This window comes from Apodemus sylvaticus, chromosome 5, assembly GCF_947179515.1.
Source record: "Apodemus sylvaticus chromosome 5, mApoSyl1.1, whole genome shotgun sequence".
Classification (NCBI taxonomy): Eukaryota; Metazoa; Chordata; class Mammalia; order Rodentia; family Muridae; genus Apodemus; species Apodemus sylvaticus.
In genome coordinates, this window is record NC_067476.1 from 118903511 (window position 1) to 118922053 (window position 18543).

Below are 18543 nucleotides of genomic sequence, written 5' to 3' on the forward strand. Positions count from 1 at the left end.
CTTTCTCAAGGTTATTACAACAGAAGCCCTTAAACAGGGAGTCTGATTTCATTTTTTTTTCTGTATTTAAGACATTGCCACACTCAATAGCACATTACTTAGATGCTAAGGGTAGATCTGTCCAGAAGAAGCTTACGAAGGTTTGCTTTTTGGTGATGGATGACTGAGATGGGAATAGAGCTGGAAATGAGTTGACTGGTGCCGTGCACCCAAATGCACAGGTGAAAATAGCCGTGAGAGATACTAGGCGCCTGACCCCTTTGTGGGTCCTCTTAGCCCCGCCCAGTGCTAAGAAGGCTGTCTGGACATGAGTTACAGTTATTCCTCCTCCCTTGCCCTGAGACCCTGTGTAAACAGCGTCAAGTATAGCTTAGCAAATTTATATTGTTGGTTATTCTCTCTAATTTTTAGTAGTAGACATATTAATATTTTTGTGACTTTTTTTTTAAAGGTATTGAACTTATCCCTCAAGTGAGGATAGAAGATTTAAAGCAAATGAAGGTAAATGTCTGGACTACTTTTCAGATGTCCTTGTACTATGTACATTGATGAAGCAAGTTTTTTTTTCTATCACAAAATATAATCATTATGACTAGGGACAGGAAGAAAGCAAGAGAAAGACAGAGAGGGAGAGAGGGACAGGGAGAAAGAGAGAGGGAGGAAGAGAAGTAAGGAGGAAGGGAGGGAGGGAGGTAGAGAGACAGATATATCTCATTTCAGAGCCTCTTTTTCTCCCCTGCAGGCTTACTTGAAGCATTTAAAGAAACAACAGAAGGAGTTAAATTCTTTAAAGAAGAAACATGCAAAGGTACTGTGGTTTTTGCATACGTGGGTGTGCATTTTGTTGGTTCTTTTGTATTTTACTTTTACCTCTTTGATGAAGGTGTAGAGGTGGGGATGCAGAACTGCTTTTTCCTCTTGAGAAGCCTCTGCACTTGAGAACACTGCACCCACTGTCAGGATCCTGTGAGTCCTCTTCACGAAGGACTCTGAAACTCTTTCATGCAAACATTGCATGCCCATTTTCTTTCTACCGCTTCATTTTGTGTTGTGTACCATGAACCATTCATCACCCAGAAGACTAGTTAGAAGGTAATTTTAGACAGCAAGCGTGACCCCCATCTTACCTCACTGGGAACTGCTGGTGCCTTGTTACCTGGTCGCTGTGCAGTAGTTTATAAAAGCAGTGTATGTGGGGAGATGCTAGCAGAGGCCACCTCTCACAGTCCTTCTCAATGTAACTAGAAACCTACTTCCGAAGTCTCTGCACTTTTATTTTTTATCACTAAGGAGCCTGTCAGACAGGGATCAGAAGAAATCTTAAGAGGTAGTTATAAAGAACATTTCTGGTAGTTATATTAGAACAATGTTTGCATTGTCTAAATGCCTTCCAAAGAATTGCTTTCTAATAATTATACCTTTTTGTTTATAGGCAGTCTATAATTTTTTATCTGTAATTAATATTCCTACTCTCTCAGCTAGCTTGTCAGATAACGGATATATGAGCATTTGCTTGTGTTTATAGACTTGGGCTCAGTCTGCACACAGGCTTGTCTTTAACACAGGAATAGGGAGACTGTTGGAGCACAGGGCCCGTGGACCACGTCTGTTGCCACTGAGTACATTCCTTCTTTGTCTCCTTTGCCCTGGTTTAACTCTTACCAGTTTTTCCACCTGAAAAACCTCTTTAAATGTGTAGGTTTTCTTAAACACTTATCATTTTTTAAAAATAAATCTTCCTTATTCTTGAGCATTTCATATATGTATATAATGAAATATGACTGCATTTAATCTCATCTGCCCCAGTCCTCGAAACATATCCCTCCCTCTCTCAACTTCATGTCTGTTTTTAAAAGTAACCCCTTAAATCTAATTGGTGCACTGTAGCTAAAATGTGCTTGGGTGTGGGCCCATCTCCTGGAACATGGGCAGCCTACCAGTGGGAGAACCTCAAAAAGAATGAGTCTGTCTCTCCTAGTAGCTGTCAAGTCCCAGTAGCGCCTCAGTAGTGAGTGGGACCAACAGAAGCACCTCCTCCGTCTATGCTAAAGTTTTAAATGGCTCCATCTTGCAGCAGGGCTTATGCAGGTAACCAGAGTTGCTATGAGTTCGTGAAAGTGATAATCATGCCATCCCCAGAAGACAGCATTTTATAACATTCTTCCTTCCCTCTCTTCTTGGCAAAGGGTAAAGAGCTGTTAAAGAGCCTCCATTTTAAAATGGTGCTCAGTCTCGTTTCAACACTTTGACCAGTTATGAGTCCCTGTACTGAGTGCTGCCCACTGATAAAAGAAACTTTCCCCACCAAGACTGGGAGCATACCAGGTCTATGGGTATAAGCATAAATATTTAGGAGGCAATTTAACAAGGTGGCCATTTAACAAAATAACAATTGCAGGTTCTGTGCTGGGGCTTATGATCTCTTAAGCCCTGGCCTTTTGTCTAGGATTACAATACCAGCGTGAAATTCTGTCTTGTGGAGCAAGCCTCAGATCCAATCAGAAATTAGTTACCAATCCTGTAACAGTCATGCCGCTCTTGCACAGGAATAGCCATCTTGTCTAGCAGGTTGGTATTGCATCCTGCATGGTCCAACACTAGGTAAAACCACAGATGTCTTTACCTCCCACCAGTCCACAGAGTGCTTTCTGGCACTTTGAAGGCTGCAAAACAGGGAAGAAGTTCTCCAGTCAGTTTGAGATTGATCACTATGTGTCCAATAGCCAATAAAATGTGTGGTATCCTCAGCAATGGGGGTCTTGCCACATAAGACAACCAAGGACAATGGCAGTTCTCTGTGTTGTTTTAGAGATATCTGAGGACCCTATGACCAATAACTCTTAGGGAGCTATCATGCCTTACAATGAAATTATTGCTTAATAAGTTATGTCTTCTGGGAATAGTATTGTTCTAATGCAAGAACGTTTTTAAACAGGTGTATTTTGAAATTAGCTTTCTAACTAATAAGATAAAACAAACCTGTAGCCTATCATATCACAAGCCAATTAAAATATAATTGGAGGGATAGTGTAATGTGTGTAATATGAAAGAGGTGGTGCTTGACGTTATAGAATTAAGCAGAAATGTGAGGCCTTAGAATAATGGAGACTGTTGGGGCGCAGTGTCTGTCTTTCTTCAGAGTTGAATTTTCAGCATTGAATTGTTGGGTTAGAGTCACAGGGCTTCACAGAGATGCGTCTTGTGCCAGCCCTGACTGAGCTGCAGTCTCCAAGCAAGGTGTGGAAATGCTTTTTTTTTTTTATTCGATATATTTTTTATTTACATTTCAAATGATTTCCCCTTTTCAGGCCCCCCTACTCCCCGAAAGTCACATAAGCCCCCTTCCCTCCCCCTGTTCTCGCATCCACCCCTTCCCACTTCCCTGTTCTGGTTTTGCCCTATACTGCTACACTGAGTCTTTCCAGAACCAGGGGCCACTCCTCTGTTCTTCTTCTACAGAGAAGTGGTATTTTTGGGTATTCCAATTTTCTAGGCTAATATCTACTTATTAGTGAGTGACTATTTTTTATATAATTATTAATTCATGTTTCATGGCCTTTTTCTTTCTTTTTCCCTCTTTTATTGAAAATAGATTTTTTTCCTCACATAATATATCCTGATTTTTCTTTCCCTTCCCCCTTCTCCTTCCAGTTCTTTCCTATCTCCCCTCCCATGCAGATTCACTCCCTTTCTATCTCATTAGGAAACACACAGGCTTCTAAGGGATGATAATACAAACATAAAACAAAAGTTAACACATTGGAATAGGACAAAAAAGATAAACAGAAGGAAAGGCCCAGAGAAGCCACAGGAAATAGATCTAGATACGGGAGACCCACTTGTCACATACTCAGGGATACCACAGTAACACATAACTGACTGCTCTATGTACCCTAAGGAACAAAGCAGGCCTGTGACTGCTGCCCAGTCTCTGGGAGTCATATGTGTCAATCATGTTGCCTTGTTTCCTTGGTGACCTCCATCCCTGCTGATTCTTGTGCTCCTTCCACCTCCTCTCCTGCAGAGTTCCGAGAGCCCCAGGAGGAAGGATTTGATGAAGACATCCTGTTTAGGGCAGAGTTGCTCACTCTCTACATATTGTCTGGATATGGGTCTCTGTATTTGCTCCCATCTGCTGCAGGAGGAAGTGACTGAGCAAGGCGCTGATTTATGAGCACAGCAGAATACCATTAGGAGTTATTTTATTTCTATGTTTTTCAGTAGAACAGTGATGGTTGGTTTTACCCTAGGTCCCTGGGCTATCTGGTCTCAGGTCACTCAAGCAGTGTTGCATGTGGGCTCTGTCTTGTGGAATGGCCTTAAGTTAAATCAGAGATTGGCTGGTTGCTCCCACGAGCTTTGTGCCACCCTTGCTCTAGCATATCTTGCAGGCAAAGCACCATTGTAGATCAAAGAATTTGTAGCTGGGTTTGTATTTACGTTTCTCCTTTGGTAGTATTCAGAGTTCCTTCCTCTACCAAAGTCCATAGCACATAGGAGTGATGGCTCCCTGGGCACAGTGGAATATCACACCACAGTTAAAAACAAAACACCAAAAATCAAGAAATTCACAGATAAAAGAGTGGAGCTAGAAAAAAAAATCATCCTGGGGACATAGTTGGGACCCAAAGAAGACAAATATTGTGTTTATCCACTTATATCTGAATGTTAACTGTAAAGTCCTCAATAAGCAGGCTATAATCCATAGCCACAGGGGTTAGGTAGAGAGTAAAGGACTAGTAGAAGATAGGTAGGTCTCCTTAGGAAAGGGAAATAGAATAGATAGTTATGGATGGATGGGTTGGGAGGTGGAATGGGAGGGTCAAGGTAGAAGGGAAAGGGAAGAAGAAAAGGAAGGGAATGTGGGGGGAGACAGATAAAATTAAGGCCCATGTATGGAACAGTGTAGAAACCTAAGACAGTAGAAGCTTCCTAAAATATATACATATATGAAGACAAACTAAGGAAATTGACAAATGATGGGGAGAAAGAGCCCCAACTTGAACTCATCTGTTGTCACCAAATGAATGAAGCTTCTAGAACCAGGAGTAGATTGACTCTGATCAAGTCACTGTCCAAAGGGGTTCCCTGGGAACCCCCAAACAAACAAGGCTGTTGTCAAAACTGTATGTTACTCTCCGTAAACTGACAGCGAGGCCCTATTGCTGAGGACAACACCACATAACTCACTGAACACGGAAATGCATTTTAAACAAGCATCTCTCCTTAGCACATCTCCAAACATGAAAGTTAGCTCCAAGGTGAAACTGTCAATGACAGCAGGGAGGAGAGAATCTGCTATTTATAAAAGAAAGCCTTGGAAAAAGATCTGTGATACAGTGGTAGGATGGAGACAAGGGTAATGACCATTGGCGCCATTGGCTGCTTATGGTCAATGCTTTTGACTCTCGGAATGCAGCTGGTAATTAGGATTCTAATTGTCTCTTGACTTCTAGAGTCACTTTTTCCATCTGATGTGGAAAGTAGGGTAATGGTTCTTAGGAGCCCATCAGACTTAACACACAAAAACTTAAAGAAACCATCAATCCTTCCCAACAGTAAGCTCAAGGTCCAAATCTACTGTCACTTTCATTAAGAGACAAGCATGATTTTCAATTGTCTATGCTGGTCACATCCTGAAAAGAAAATGTCTTCAATCCCAGGTTAGAGAAGTCCTACCCATAACATGTTAGAAGAATTAGAATCCAGATGCCGTCAGCCACTGAGAAGGAAGTAATTAAGAGGATTTGGTCTTGTCTAGAATTGACAACAGTCAGGAAAGTAAGAGCACTTATTCCTCCCCAAGCTCCAGAGAGACTCCATGTCTATACCCTGAAAGTCTGAGGCCCCAACCCCCTGTGTTCTCCCAAGGAAAATCACAAACCAAGTTTCTTATGGGAATTTCCTGCTTGCCACCTAACTCTCCAGCTCTGTCTCTTCTTAAAACAACTTGAGGAGGCTGGGAAGGTAGATGCAGGTCTTAGGCTTGCAGCACCAATATCAAATGAGTCAAACGAAACACCTCAGAGACCTGCACATCCACGGCATGCCATGGGCTGGGGAGCATCTTAGAACATATGCTTGTAGTACATGTAACTTGGCTTTTAATAATGTTAAAAATCCCATCTCACCACAATACAATAATCAGGCAAAAAGTTATAGCATTTTGGTAAAGTGAAAAATGTGTGCTTGGCTCTGCAAGTCATGGAACTGATAACATGGCGTCTGCTTCTGAACTGGGCAGTTGTAATTCACAAGGAGGCATCAAGAGCATTACCTCTGCTAGGAGATCGGAGGGCTGATGGCACAGTTGACTCCATATTCTTCCACATCTTCCCAGTTCAGGAAAAGCCCAAATGGCTAATCATGTTCTCAGTGGTTCATGTGGGATGCCACTTGAAAGCAGGGCTCCCTTTTGAAGTGGTGTGTTCATTAGCTTGAGGCTGGGGGCTCCCCTTCTAGGGATGCCCTTGGAGAGGAAACTAACACTGGGTGAGGAGCAGAAGCGTGCCTGGTTCTCAGACTGCATTACTTACTGGCTTTCCAAATGAACACTCGGGGAAGCTGCTGAGAACCAGGCCAGCCTGGACGCATAAAGCTTCTCAGGTTCGATTACAGTCCAGCTCCTAACTGCCAACTCTTCTTGCTCAGGAACACAGTACCATGCAGAAGTTACACTGCACGCAAGTTGACAAAATCGTGGCCCAGTATGACAAGGAGAAGTCGACTCATGAGAAAATCCTAGAGAAGGCGATGAAGAAGAAGGGGTAAGACTGATGACTGACTTGTGTGACTGCACCACTCAGCTGCCTTCATGGATCACAAGGGACTTAGTGTTAGTGCGAGTTCGTCATTAAAGACTGCTCCTAGAAAATAAGTGGTCCCTTCATTCCAGACCCTGTGTCATCACAGCAGGGTGTGGCATCAGTCAGCTTAGTGGTGGTTTAAGAATGGTCTCAATAGAGTTCCCCAAACCTTTAGTTCATGGCAATCTGTTCTGCACTTTGTTAGTTTGTGTTTAAGAAGTTAGTCAAAAAATAATTTTTAAATTAACTCTTTAACCCTAAGGATTGGTTGTAACTTTTTGTTTTATAAATACTTTTTTAAAAGCTGCACTAATATAGTAGCTTATTTTCAGTTTCACTCTCTAGTATTCTAATTAACTGCAACCCACCACAAGACTAATTCCTGTCATGGCGTATTACTTGCTCATTGGTCTGTGTTGTTATTATTAGCTACCATTACTACTACCTTTACTTTTCACTGTGTATAATGTGCACAGTTATCACTGCCACAGGCCAGTGAGTAGGAAAAATCTACTATAGCTCCAAATTCCTGTATTTTTAGACATCTACAGGAGGGAGGCAGTGTCTTGGAACAGATGATTGTCGTACATGTAACTTGGTTTTTCATGGTGTTAAATCCCATCTTCCCACAGTATAATAATAATAAGGCAAAAAAGTTGACATTGGTGAGACACCACTGGTGGAACGGCAGTCCGTTGGCTGGTTTACCCTCCCTCCCCGCCTTTCCTTCTGGCATTCCATCTGGAGTTGTATACTGCACTTACCTTCTGCTCCATCTTCTTACTCTGTGATAGATTCTGTTTCTCCCTGTCTTTCATGGGCTTTGCCTTTTGCGGCCACTCAGTCATTTATATAATGCCTCTACTGTGACATTTAGAGAAAGTAGAGGGAGATTGTAGATCTTTGAGAACACATGCAAAAGTGTAGCTTCCTTCCCTCCTGGTGCATAGGATACCACTGTAGGTGATGATGTGTTAGAAATGTCAGTGCTGGCCTGGACCACGTGGGGAAAAATGTCCCTGGCCAACATCCATCCCTATGTCCTGTTCAGGACTTCCCCCTTAAGAATGAGCCGCTTGGGGAAGTACGATCAGACTGCACACACTTACATATTCTCTTTCTTTCAGACATCCTGTTGGGCCTAGATTTGTTCTCCATCAGTAGATTGTATGGTCTTATTTTTGTTCTTGTTTTTTAATGTTTTGAGTCCCTGCTAGGGTCTTCTGGCCTTCCACAATATGAGAGGAAAGGAGGAAATAAATATCTCTCTAGTTTTCTTCTTTCTTTCTCTTTAATGTTCAATCAGGATATCACCTAGGAAACTTAGGATCTGAATTCAGATAGATTGTTTTTGTTACAATTTCTAGTCCCCTAAATTCTAATTTCATGACACAGAGCCAATGTCCTTGGCTTGAAGCGTCAGTGGCAGATAATTATGTGCCCACATTCACACACTGGGGCTCATTTGGAAAGCACCTTCCTTTTTATTACAGTTACATTTTCTAGAAAAACACAAACAAAGCAGTATATGTGGAAGCGATCTACCTTTTGTTTCCCCATGGTTTTTCTGTTTCACTGAAGCAGAGTCATGGCCTGTTGCTTTAAAAGCATTTGGATATCTTTTTAAGTGAGTCAGGACAAGTTCAGCAGCCCATCCCCTGTGCTCAGGGAGATACTGGTAGGGAATGTAGTGAGCGTGAGGGTGTCTGGGATGTTATTTCCGTGACACTGGCTGCACTACCACCTAAGTTGACCACCTGACATAAACGTAGAAGAAGGAGTGTTTCTGGCTCCTGGACTCACTCTGTCATGGTGGAGGAGGCTGACAGAGCAGCAGGTTACTCTTATCCACAGAAGTATGTGGGGCAGATGGTCTCATCACTGAGGACCAGGAAAGATAGGCACCAGCAGCAGTTCAAACCATCTTAGCCCTGTCCTAAAGTCCTGCTTCTTCCAGCAAGACCCTGGTCCTAAAAGTCCCAAGCCTCTAAAGTCACATCACAATCACACCATAGAGTTGATGTTTAGAGGCTCTGACTATCAGCATTGCCTTTTTAAAAAGGATATTTCCCCATTTTTAATGTAATGTTTAAGACAAAATTTTTTAAATGAAATGAAATAAAATGAAAGGGAAGAATAGCATGGTTTTTAAGGGACAAGGTTTTGATGGATTTTTCAGCTCTTTCCAAAAATAAACATATTTTTGTTTACATATCCCCTATCGACAAATGTCCTGTGTTTTTTTCTGTATTGCTGTATTGAAATTTTCTTGGTTTTTTATTTTTAAATATGTTTTGTTATTTTAGAGGATTCCAACGAAATACAACAATATCTACCCTTTATCTTCTCCCTCTGAATTCCCCCATATTCTTCTCAACACGTCTTCCTCCCAACTTCATGTCTTCCCTTTCAATTTTTTATAAACCACTAAGTCCAATTGGTGCTGTTTGTATGTGCATGGGTGTGGAGCCTCTTTCTATATTTTTAAATCAGAGTCTTGTAAGTTTTCAGACTCAGTACTACATAGTAACTCTGCAAAGAATGATACTAGGGCTAATATTGTCCCTGGGACATTAGGAAGTACCCACTTATTTTTATTCTCAAGCCTACATGGAGTGAAGGTGTTACTTAAGACTGGTTGTTAAAGACCAGACAATGGCCCGTGGAGCCCTCCTTGAGCAGGAGTTGAGGTCCTACAATGCTAAAGCCCCATGTCTCAGGAGACCGAGGAAGCCTGCCTGGAGGTTTCTCTGGGTCCATGCTGACAAATGCAGATGTGTTAAGATAGACCTCTTAACACATTGAAAGTTTCTTCACAGCTAGTTACCAGATGTTTTCATCTGTACAGCCAGCTCCAAGGAGAGCTTCTTATTATCTAGACTTTGTTACCTGGTTGCCAAAATGTAGGGTAAAGGGGGAAATTGGTTTTACATCTTTGGACATCTCCATAATGCGATCCGTGTCTAGAAACATACAGGCATTTTCGGACTAAAGATGGTCCGAGTAATGATTTTCCAACTTCGTGGCGATTCAGGAGTTACCCACATCCAGACGAATGTCAAGGTGGAATTCTGAATTTGGGCTTTGCCTGAATTTTCAGTAGATGGTAGAATATCTTGTGATTCTGGTCAACATCCCCAGCCAGCCACTTGAAAGGGACAGGGTGGGGGTGAGGGGCGGGTTTGGGGGGCGGGAACGGTTGATCCTCTTCAGTGGATTGGCTAGTTGGCTGGGTTAAATGCATTTCTCATACTTTCATTTTACAATGTGGGTTCATCAGACCTCATCCCATCCTCCGCGAAGGAGCGCCTGCAACAGTTTTTCCTAGTCTTCATACCCAACTCAAGGGAACGGTTAAAGAAAGGGCTCTGGATTGAAGTGCTCCTGCCTAACTCTGGGCTAATTGTCTCTAGTGAATCTTCCATTTAGTATCTTTCAGGTGACAGGGAGAAGGTGAGTGGGGAAGGCAGAGAAAGAAAAGCTAATGTTGGAGAAATCACAATAAATGCTTCTGCAAAGGCAGAACATAAATAAGGCATGTGCAAAGGGGAATAATTATGCATTCATGACTTCTTCATGTTACAGGGATCCTTAGCTTCTGCCAGGTGCTTAAGGATACTGAATAAAAGCCATCATAGTGTTTACTGTGAGAGTTTTCTGGAATGAAGCCAGAAGAACGTTTCAGCTTGCTGGATAACAGACTGGAGAAGAAGCATGCTGGGTGCTGGTCACTGAGGAGCAGGGTGTGATGAGAGAGCCCATTTGCAGTGTTTCTCTCAGGGGATGCTTCTTTACAAGGTCGTGAGCCGGGCTAGCGTAAGCCAGAGCATACGTGCTGAGGACAGAAGCTGAGATTCTGTCCTGGTTTCAGCAGTAAAGTGGAGAAGAAAATATCAGCACCGAAATTATCTGTAATGGCTGCTGGGCAGTTGCCTGATACATATTTTCTACTCATAGGAGAATAAGAAGCCAGCCTCCCTCCCTTGTTAAGCAGTGCCAATAAATGCTATTTTCTTCCTCACTGGCATGTTTAAAAGACAAAAATCTGGCTTTATGACCAAAATGAAAGAATTAGACATTCATTTCAAGGCTGTTTGCATCCCTAATAATATTCTGTGAAATAAATAAATAAATAAAAAACAGCTTGAAGAAAAACAGGAACCAAAATGGAAACTCTGACAACAGACCCCACACAAGGCAATAATTGCTGGGCCTGAAGTATCTCTTTGTGCTGTGGTTGAATTGTGCAATCATGCTACAGATAATATTTTCTAAGGTAAAAATCTATTGCTGGAAAATGGACGCTGCCCAATGGGCCATGGCATCCCGGATATAGTTGATGAATATATTGTCTTCATCAGAAAGTGTTGTTATAGAGGCCCAAGGGAACTGAAAGATATCTAATTTCTGGCACACATTTTCAATTCTATATTTTCAGGGGAAGTAATTGTCTTGAAATAAAAAAAGAAACAGAAATTAAAATTCAGACCCTGACAACAGATCACAAATCTAAGGTAAGGAAACGCCGGTTTTCACACAGTGATTTGCAAAGGTGCTTTATAGTTTATTTTCCAAGGGGCAACTCTGGATTGATCTGGTATCAGAAACAATTGGTGAGAATTGGACTGCTACGACAGGGTAGGAGGTTTGTGTTTGCCTCAGACTTGCTGTCTTTGAGAAGAGCCGCTTCACGAAGTCTCTTTTTGCCTTGTGTGTGGAAACTAACAGTATTTACGTTGTTTGATGACCCTGATGCATCAAGTAAAATAGTAAGCAAAGAGGCAGGAAGGAAACAGTGAAAGTACAGAAAATACTTTCCTAGGAAGATAACATCAAACATGAAGCGGGAACAGCCAGACTGAGGGCTGGATGCATGTTGACATTTTACTGCATCTTTGTGAGGACTTTCAGGATGAGAAAAATTGATAGTTGATAATCTAAGAGTTGAGCCTAATTGGGGGAATTGGGATTTCCCCCAAGCTAGGATATTGAAAGACCTTGGGTGAGGTTATGAGCCTTATAAGACTTAAATGATAAGACTCTGGAAGAACACAAACATTATTTCAATAATAATAAATTCTAAATTTAAAAAAAAAATGCTAAAGCTCTCAACTGCAACACAAGCTCTAAAGAGCAGCTTCAGCGTGGCTGTGCGTGATTTTACCCAGGCCCATGGCTAACGTGTGCATGGAATGGCTCATGTTGTTCCAAATAGATTTCTCCTTTGTGGAGTCACTTTTGTTGGAGGCGGGAACTGTGCGTCTTGGGATCTGAGACTTGATGCTTCATGCACTATTACCTTGAGTTTCAGATACTTTCCTCCTGTAGAACGGAGACCTTGGCAATGGTATCAGTTTGCTCTGGCTGTGTGTTAAGCTGCCAAAATTTAATGCCTTTAAACAACTACCACTTTTTATCTCATCATTCTGTGGGCCACAGATATGAACCATATTCAAATGGGTAATGACCATGACTTTGGAGGGCTCACTCAAGTATCTACACTTAGCTGAGGGGGTTTCTATCCACAGGCGTGTATCTTCCGAATGGCTGTGTTTCTTGAATGACCTCCAGCTCCAGCAGGGCAGCCCTGGCTCATCTAAAGGGCAGTCCTGCCACCCCCATAGAAAAGGGGAAAGACCTTGTCAACCTCTGCCTTAGACACATTTGCCTTTGTCTTATTGGCTAGAGCAAGTCAGAGAGTCAGATTTCAGGAGCTGGAGATGCAGCCTCTAGCTGTTGACAAGAGAATTGCAATGCTGCCACTTTGTACAAAGTGTGGTCATGAGAAGGGGAGGTCTTCCTACCCTAGTGTCTACTGAGGGTGACAGAGTAAATGATAGCCAAGTATAAGCAGGTGCTCTGCTTTCTGATCAGACCTGCACTGAAACTGACCAAGACACAGACACACTGGCACAAAAGACAGGCACTGAAATACCAGGCCAACGTAAGCTACTTAGCAGCCAGAGTGGCAATTGAGCTCAGTAAAACAGTGATTAGTGTCTATTATTTTTGTGTGGCTTTTCGCACGTCCATTGGTTCATAACATAAATTGTCATCTGGCCGGCATGAATAGTGTTGTGCTTTCAGTGTGTGCCTGACTCCAGAGATTCCAGATGAGCCCAGCCCATCTCTCCCTAACAGGTCAAAGAGATTGTGGCCCAGCACACAAAGGAGTGGTCCGAAATGATCAACACTCACAGTGCGGAGGAACAAGAAATCCGGGACCTGCACCTGAGCCAGCAGTGTGAGCTACTGAGGAAGTTGCTCATCAGCGTTCACGAGCAGCAGACCCAGCAGCTCAAACTCTCCCACGACAGGTGCGGGGGCACGCAGCGGACTGTAGACCTTTGTTTCTTCACATGACTGACGTGTGTGTGTGTGTGTGTGTGTGTGTGTGTACACGTGTACACGTGTCCACGTGTATACATGTACACAAAACAAGCAAGAACCAATTTGACGTATTCCGTACACTTAGCGTGAAGAAGCTGATTTGTAAGAAGTAGCCTCTGCCAGTGACTTGCACTTGTTAGGAAGGTACTGCAATCACATCAAGTTAGGGAAGATTGCAAGTTGCTATCCTCCATACTAAAAAAACAAAAACAAAAACAAAAAACAAACAAACAAACAAAAAAATGGTCTTCCTCTTCTGAGTGTTTTGGAGCTCAGCAGTAAGTTAGAGATAGGAGTAAAAAGGACCTGAATTCTCTAGGAAGATTACACATGGGGAGAAGCCTGGCCGGTGGAGCGCCTAGGATGACTCTCACCTCAGTGGCAGCACGTTAGAGAGCCTCCCCCTTTCTGTATATTGTTAGAACCTTGTGTTTCATGAAGACATACTCGTTCAGAAGGTAGCGAAGACCTACCAGCTCATTTGCCTATCCCCCACATGTTATGTGAGGAACACTGCCGAGGCTGTGCTGGACGTCTCCCTGCATGGAAGAGCATGTCTGCTGACCATGTCTTTCCATCCCCGTTTGCTGGCGGCCTGCCTGCTCCCCATTAAGTCACTGCTGTATGCCACAGTCAGGGTGTGCTGGTTTACACCAGACAATACAAAATAGAAACTTTTTACCAATAGAGCAAAATGATCATGTTTAAAATGGCACCTGCAGAAATTATACGGTAGCCTATGAAAATCCCCAGCCTTACTTTGGGTGAGACACCCCACTGTGAGAAATAAAGTGGTTTGCCATAGACCCCCAGCACTTGTGTGAGGCCAGTGAGTGGTGTCTGGCATGATCTGGGTCTGCCAAGAAGTGTCCTGTACCCCAGGAAGTTCTCAGTACTTCATTTGCTTATCCAATGGGAGAGCTCGTATTCTGCAAGACTGCTTTTGATTGGGTATGTGCCATACAGCAAGCCTGTGGGGCAGTGCTACAAGGTCAGCCTGTAGGCTCCACCCCCTCCTTCCAACACATCTTAGAGTATGGGGCACTTTCTGGTCATCACGTTTGTAACCACATGAAGAAAAATTATCAGCCTTAAAGTTAGATATCTTCTGAGAGAAATTTCACAAATGTAATTTTTCGTTGCTTAGAAAGTCATTTTTAAAAACCACAAACCCAGCTGCTAATTTGTCTTTAAAAGTAAGTCTGTGCTAAGAGCAGCCCTCAGTGACAGCGGAACTCAGGTCTTTTCTCCACTGCCTGTTAGACGGTGTCCATTTTGCTTTGTAGTTGTTTTTGTTCTTACTGAATGCCTGCCATTCATACAGTGGGCATTCGTAGGCGTTCTTGCTTGAAGGAAAGGAAGGGTAGAGGGGGCAGAGGGGGCACTTTACCAAGAAATCATGGAAAACTCTGAGAGCAGTTGCCAGAGTTTCCATGTCCTGCTGATGGGATGTAACGTGGCTGACGAAAGCTTTATCTTAGCATTGCCCATCTCCCTGGATGTAGAGTAAACCACTGGGCCTAGGTAACCAGCCTCCTTGCCGTAGAGTAAACCACTGAGCCTAGGTAACCAGCCTCCTTGCCGTAGAGTAAACCACTGGGCCTAGGTAACCAGCCTCCTTGCCGTGGAGTAAACCACTGAGCCTAGGTAACCAGCCTCCTTCCCGTAGAGTAAACCACTGGGACTACGTAACCAGCCTCCTTACCTGTACATCGTAAGCAGAGACCTAAGGAGATGACTGTAAGTTAAAAATTGTTTGTAATTGCATCCTTTGAATAGTCCAAACCATATGCCTTTATTGTCACATGAGTGAATCAAAGATAGACATGTTCACATACGTACCTGTGCACTTATACAACCATTAGTCATCTGTAAATACATACAGGTCTGCTATTTTCTATACTTACTTGAAACTCTATAGCTTCTTTAATGCCCTTGGGTTGTTGGTCTTCAGGAGGGTCACTTGTGAAGGTTATAACATCCTGTCTCTTCCATCTCACTGAGTCCATACAGTGCTGGACATCTGTGCTTCTTTTGTTCTTGTTTTGAAATACAGCATCTAGTCACTGGCCATGACGCACGCCTCCACCAGGTGGCACTGCTCTCCTCGGTCATCTCCAGTCACCTAAGCTGGGGCTTTTTCCTCTCCTTTACCAAAGTACACAACAACTCCATGAGCTCAGTCATGTAAAGAATGGGAACCTAGTCGCCCTGTTGTTACATATTGTATTTGGGTTTTTATTTTTCATGTTATAAATCATAAAGCCAAAAAGAGTCATACATTCATGTTGCTGTGCCCTCTTCACAAACATCAGAACGCCATCTGTCTGCTCACTGACCTTCAACTGTGGTCTCTCTGGACTCTGACGCCCCTCTGCATGCCTCTCTGCTCATTTATTTTTCTTTCTATTCCATAGGGAAAGCAAGGAGATGAGAGCCCATCAGGCTAAGATTTCTATGGAAAATAGCAAAGCCATCAGTCAAGATAAATCTATCAAGAATAAGGCAGAACGGGAAAGGTAAGTGTGAGGGTGCTCACTATGGAGAGGTTAAGTGTGAGGGTGCTCACTAGGGAGAGGTCATTTTGAGGGGTGCTCACCAGGGAGAGGTAAGCGTGAGGGTGCTCACTGGGGCTCTCTAGTTTACCAGGAACCAGTGTCTCCACATTTGGTTATGTGAACTCAGCATAGATCAGCTATTAACACCCTGTTGTTCTAAAAGTCCTGTTAGTACAGTTTCTATGGAAGTCAATTATCGCTGTAAGAGTAAAGTAGTTTCCAGTGTTTTCCTGATACCTGCTACTGGTAAAATATATTCACATTCACACAGCATATGGAAAAACCTGACAATAATTTTGATATAATTTTTATCACTCCTCCTACCATCGTTCTGCCAGGCTCTCCTGCTCAGGTGTCAGCATGTTGTGGGTGAGATGGATCTGGTTATCAGGAAGGCTTCTTCATGCCTCGATTTGCTGCCTTTGTCAACAGGAACTATCTGTAAAGCTTCCGCATAGACTTTCTGGGTTGTCCTCCGGCTAAGTGGCCTTTCTAGAAGAAGAAACTGAGGCAAGAATCCAGGAAGATGTCACTTAGTTCCTCATTGGAGACAGGGAAGACAAGGCAGGGTGGGACCAGACCTGAGGAAGGCTGTGGCTCTTGGTGCAATGGGCAAGCCTTTACCACAGCTGGTGAAGAGGACCTGAGGCAGAGCAGCAGGGATGCTGCTGATAAAGGGGCGTTGCCAGTGGCCACAGATAACAGTCACCCCTCTACTCATGATCGATCTCTGAGGACCCAGAAGCCTTCTGTTCTACAAACAGAAGAGCAGGCAGAGCTGAGGGAACAATGGACATCTGGGTTCCTGCTCACAACGAGATGGTATCTAGTGACGGCCAGATCCACTGAAAGACTGGTTTCTGCTCTACAAAACACAGAAATCAGATTAGCCCTTGGGGACCACAGAGTAAAATGAGTTTAGAATTTCAGGCGCATGTGTCACTCTGTGAAGCATGGGCTGCTAGAAGACTTTGCAGCCCAAAGACGGGGTCTCTGCTTCAGCTCTGGCTTCCTGGCCTTATGGGAGGCTCAGCGGATACTGACGTTTTAGGCAGGACTGCCTCAGTTTTATTTATTCTTTACAGTTCTTAAATGATGCTAGGTAATAGTAAATCAAGATATGGCAAAATATGAAGCATCCAACTAGTTAGTACATCTTTTATGGTAAAGTTTTATAAAATGCCTTTTAAACACGATAGCCCCACCCCTCAGTGGGAAGTAGAATTCCATGGTGAATTATTTTTTATTATATGCATTTATTTATTTTATGTGAGTGTGCTGTAGTTGTGAGATGGGGCAGGGGAGAGCATATGGGAGCACCCACAGTCACATAGGGTGCTCATGTGTAGGTCAGACGACACCTTGCAGGAGTCAGTTCTCTCCTGTCAGACCCAGGGAACAAACTCACCTTGTCAGACTTGGTTGAAAGTTCCTGTATCCCTTGAGCCATCTCACTAGCCCTCCACAGTGATTTTAACCTGGAGATAAATCGCTGTTTTTAATTGTTTAGTCAGTATATTTCTCAGTCATGTGGAGTTCATCTGTGTCTCCCAGTAAGAAGGTCCAGGGGAGGACAGTAATCATCTGTCCCAGCAACTATTTGCTGACTGGTTCAGTAGCATCTCATTGGCTCTTGTTCACTTTTCAAAGGTGCCAATTTCTGGACATTTGTCCAGACAAGGAGCTTCGTTCAAGAGTCTTATATACGTGGAAATATATCTTCCACCCCAAAATCTCAAATATTCAAAACATGATAAATACAAATTATTTTTATTTGATTTTTTTCGACTATGGTGTTAAATTTGAACTCCTTTAGGCTGTATAAAGTGAAATATAAAATTCTGCATGAAGACTGGACTGCAAAACAGTCCTTTATTGTGTTTTATCAAATGCGTTACAGAGTGGATCTGATTCAGCTGAGTACAAACTATTTTTTTCTTTTACATGCAATGCATTACTACATTTTTGAGACTATTCTGGAACTCATTAGGATCATCCTGTCTCAGAATATTGAGCTCTGGGATGAGGGGACTGGCCACTAGTCTCAGTTTCAAATTACCTTAAACTTTAAAGTGCTGTTCATATCATTAGCTAGGCGTTAGAAATACTTTCTTTAGCCAGGTGTTGGGGTGCATGCCTTTAATCCCAGAATTCCAGAGGTAGAGACAGGAGGCTCTCTGAGTTTGAGACCAGCCTGGTCTACAGAATTAGTTCCTAGACAGTCAGGGCTACACACAAAAATATTATCTTTATTTTGCTTTATATGTATTATATTAACTGAAATTTTGTATCCATAATTACATCGTTCTAAAGCACCAACAAATTGCTGTTTCTAAAATAGTAATAATAACCTCTGTGCAAAAAGGCACTTACCCATATAGGAGCATATTATATATAGTTGTAGCTTTGGCTTTATCACACTGACAAGTGTAACAGCTCAGGTGAACGCCGGCCTGGGGGCGGTGTCGATAGCCGAGGTGTGGAGCCCCTTTGTTCGCAGAACAAAGGCCGGAGGTAGCCATCGGAAGAGTTGGGTGCCCGCTAGCCAACTAGTTGCAGGGGGGGAAGGATACAACAAGGACTAAAGCTAAAATCTTATTATAGGACTTATCAAGACCAATAGAAACTAAAAATATATCCTGTTAAATAAAAAGTAATCAGTGATTATATACAAAATGAAAATGTAAACACTGTTTATTATGGACAGAAACTATAGCGACTTTTACATGAAAAGCACGGGTATTTCTTAAAAGATGTGAAAATTAATGATCTCAACACTCAAGGAAGGT

At 42.8% G+C, this 18543-nt stretch overlaps 1 protein-coding gene across 11 annotated transcripts in view; it reads left to right on the forward strand.

Annotated features, from left to right (window-relative positions):
• Plcb4 (phospholipase C beta 4) overlaps window positions 1–18543 on the forward strand; it is a 361630-nt gene that overhangs the window by 333996 nt on the left and 9091 nt on the right. For all 11 annotated transcript variants that reach the window (XM_052183720.1, XM_052183729.1, XM_052183724.1 and 8 more), the window contains 6 exons: window positions 452–501; window positions 743–808; window positions 6652–6767; window positions 11245–11320; window positions 12948–13123; window positions 15614–15715. In XM_052183720.1, coding sequence (XP_052039680.1) covers window positions 452–501; window positions 743–808; window positions 6652–6767; window positions 11245–11320; window positions 12948–13123; window positions 15614–15715 — 586 coding nt within the window. The remainder of the gene's footprint in view (window positions 1–451; window positions 502–742; window positions 809–6651; window positions 6768–11244; window positions 11321–12947; window positions 13124–15613; window positions 15716–18543) is intronic.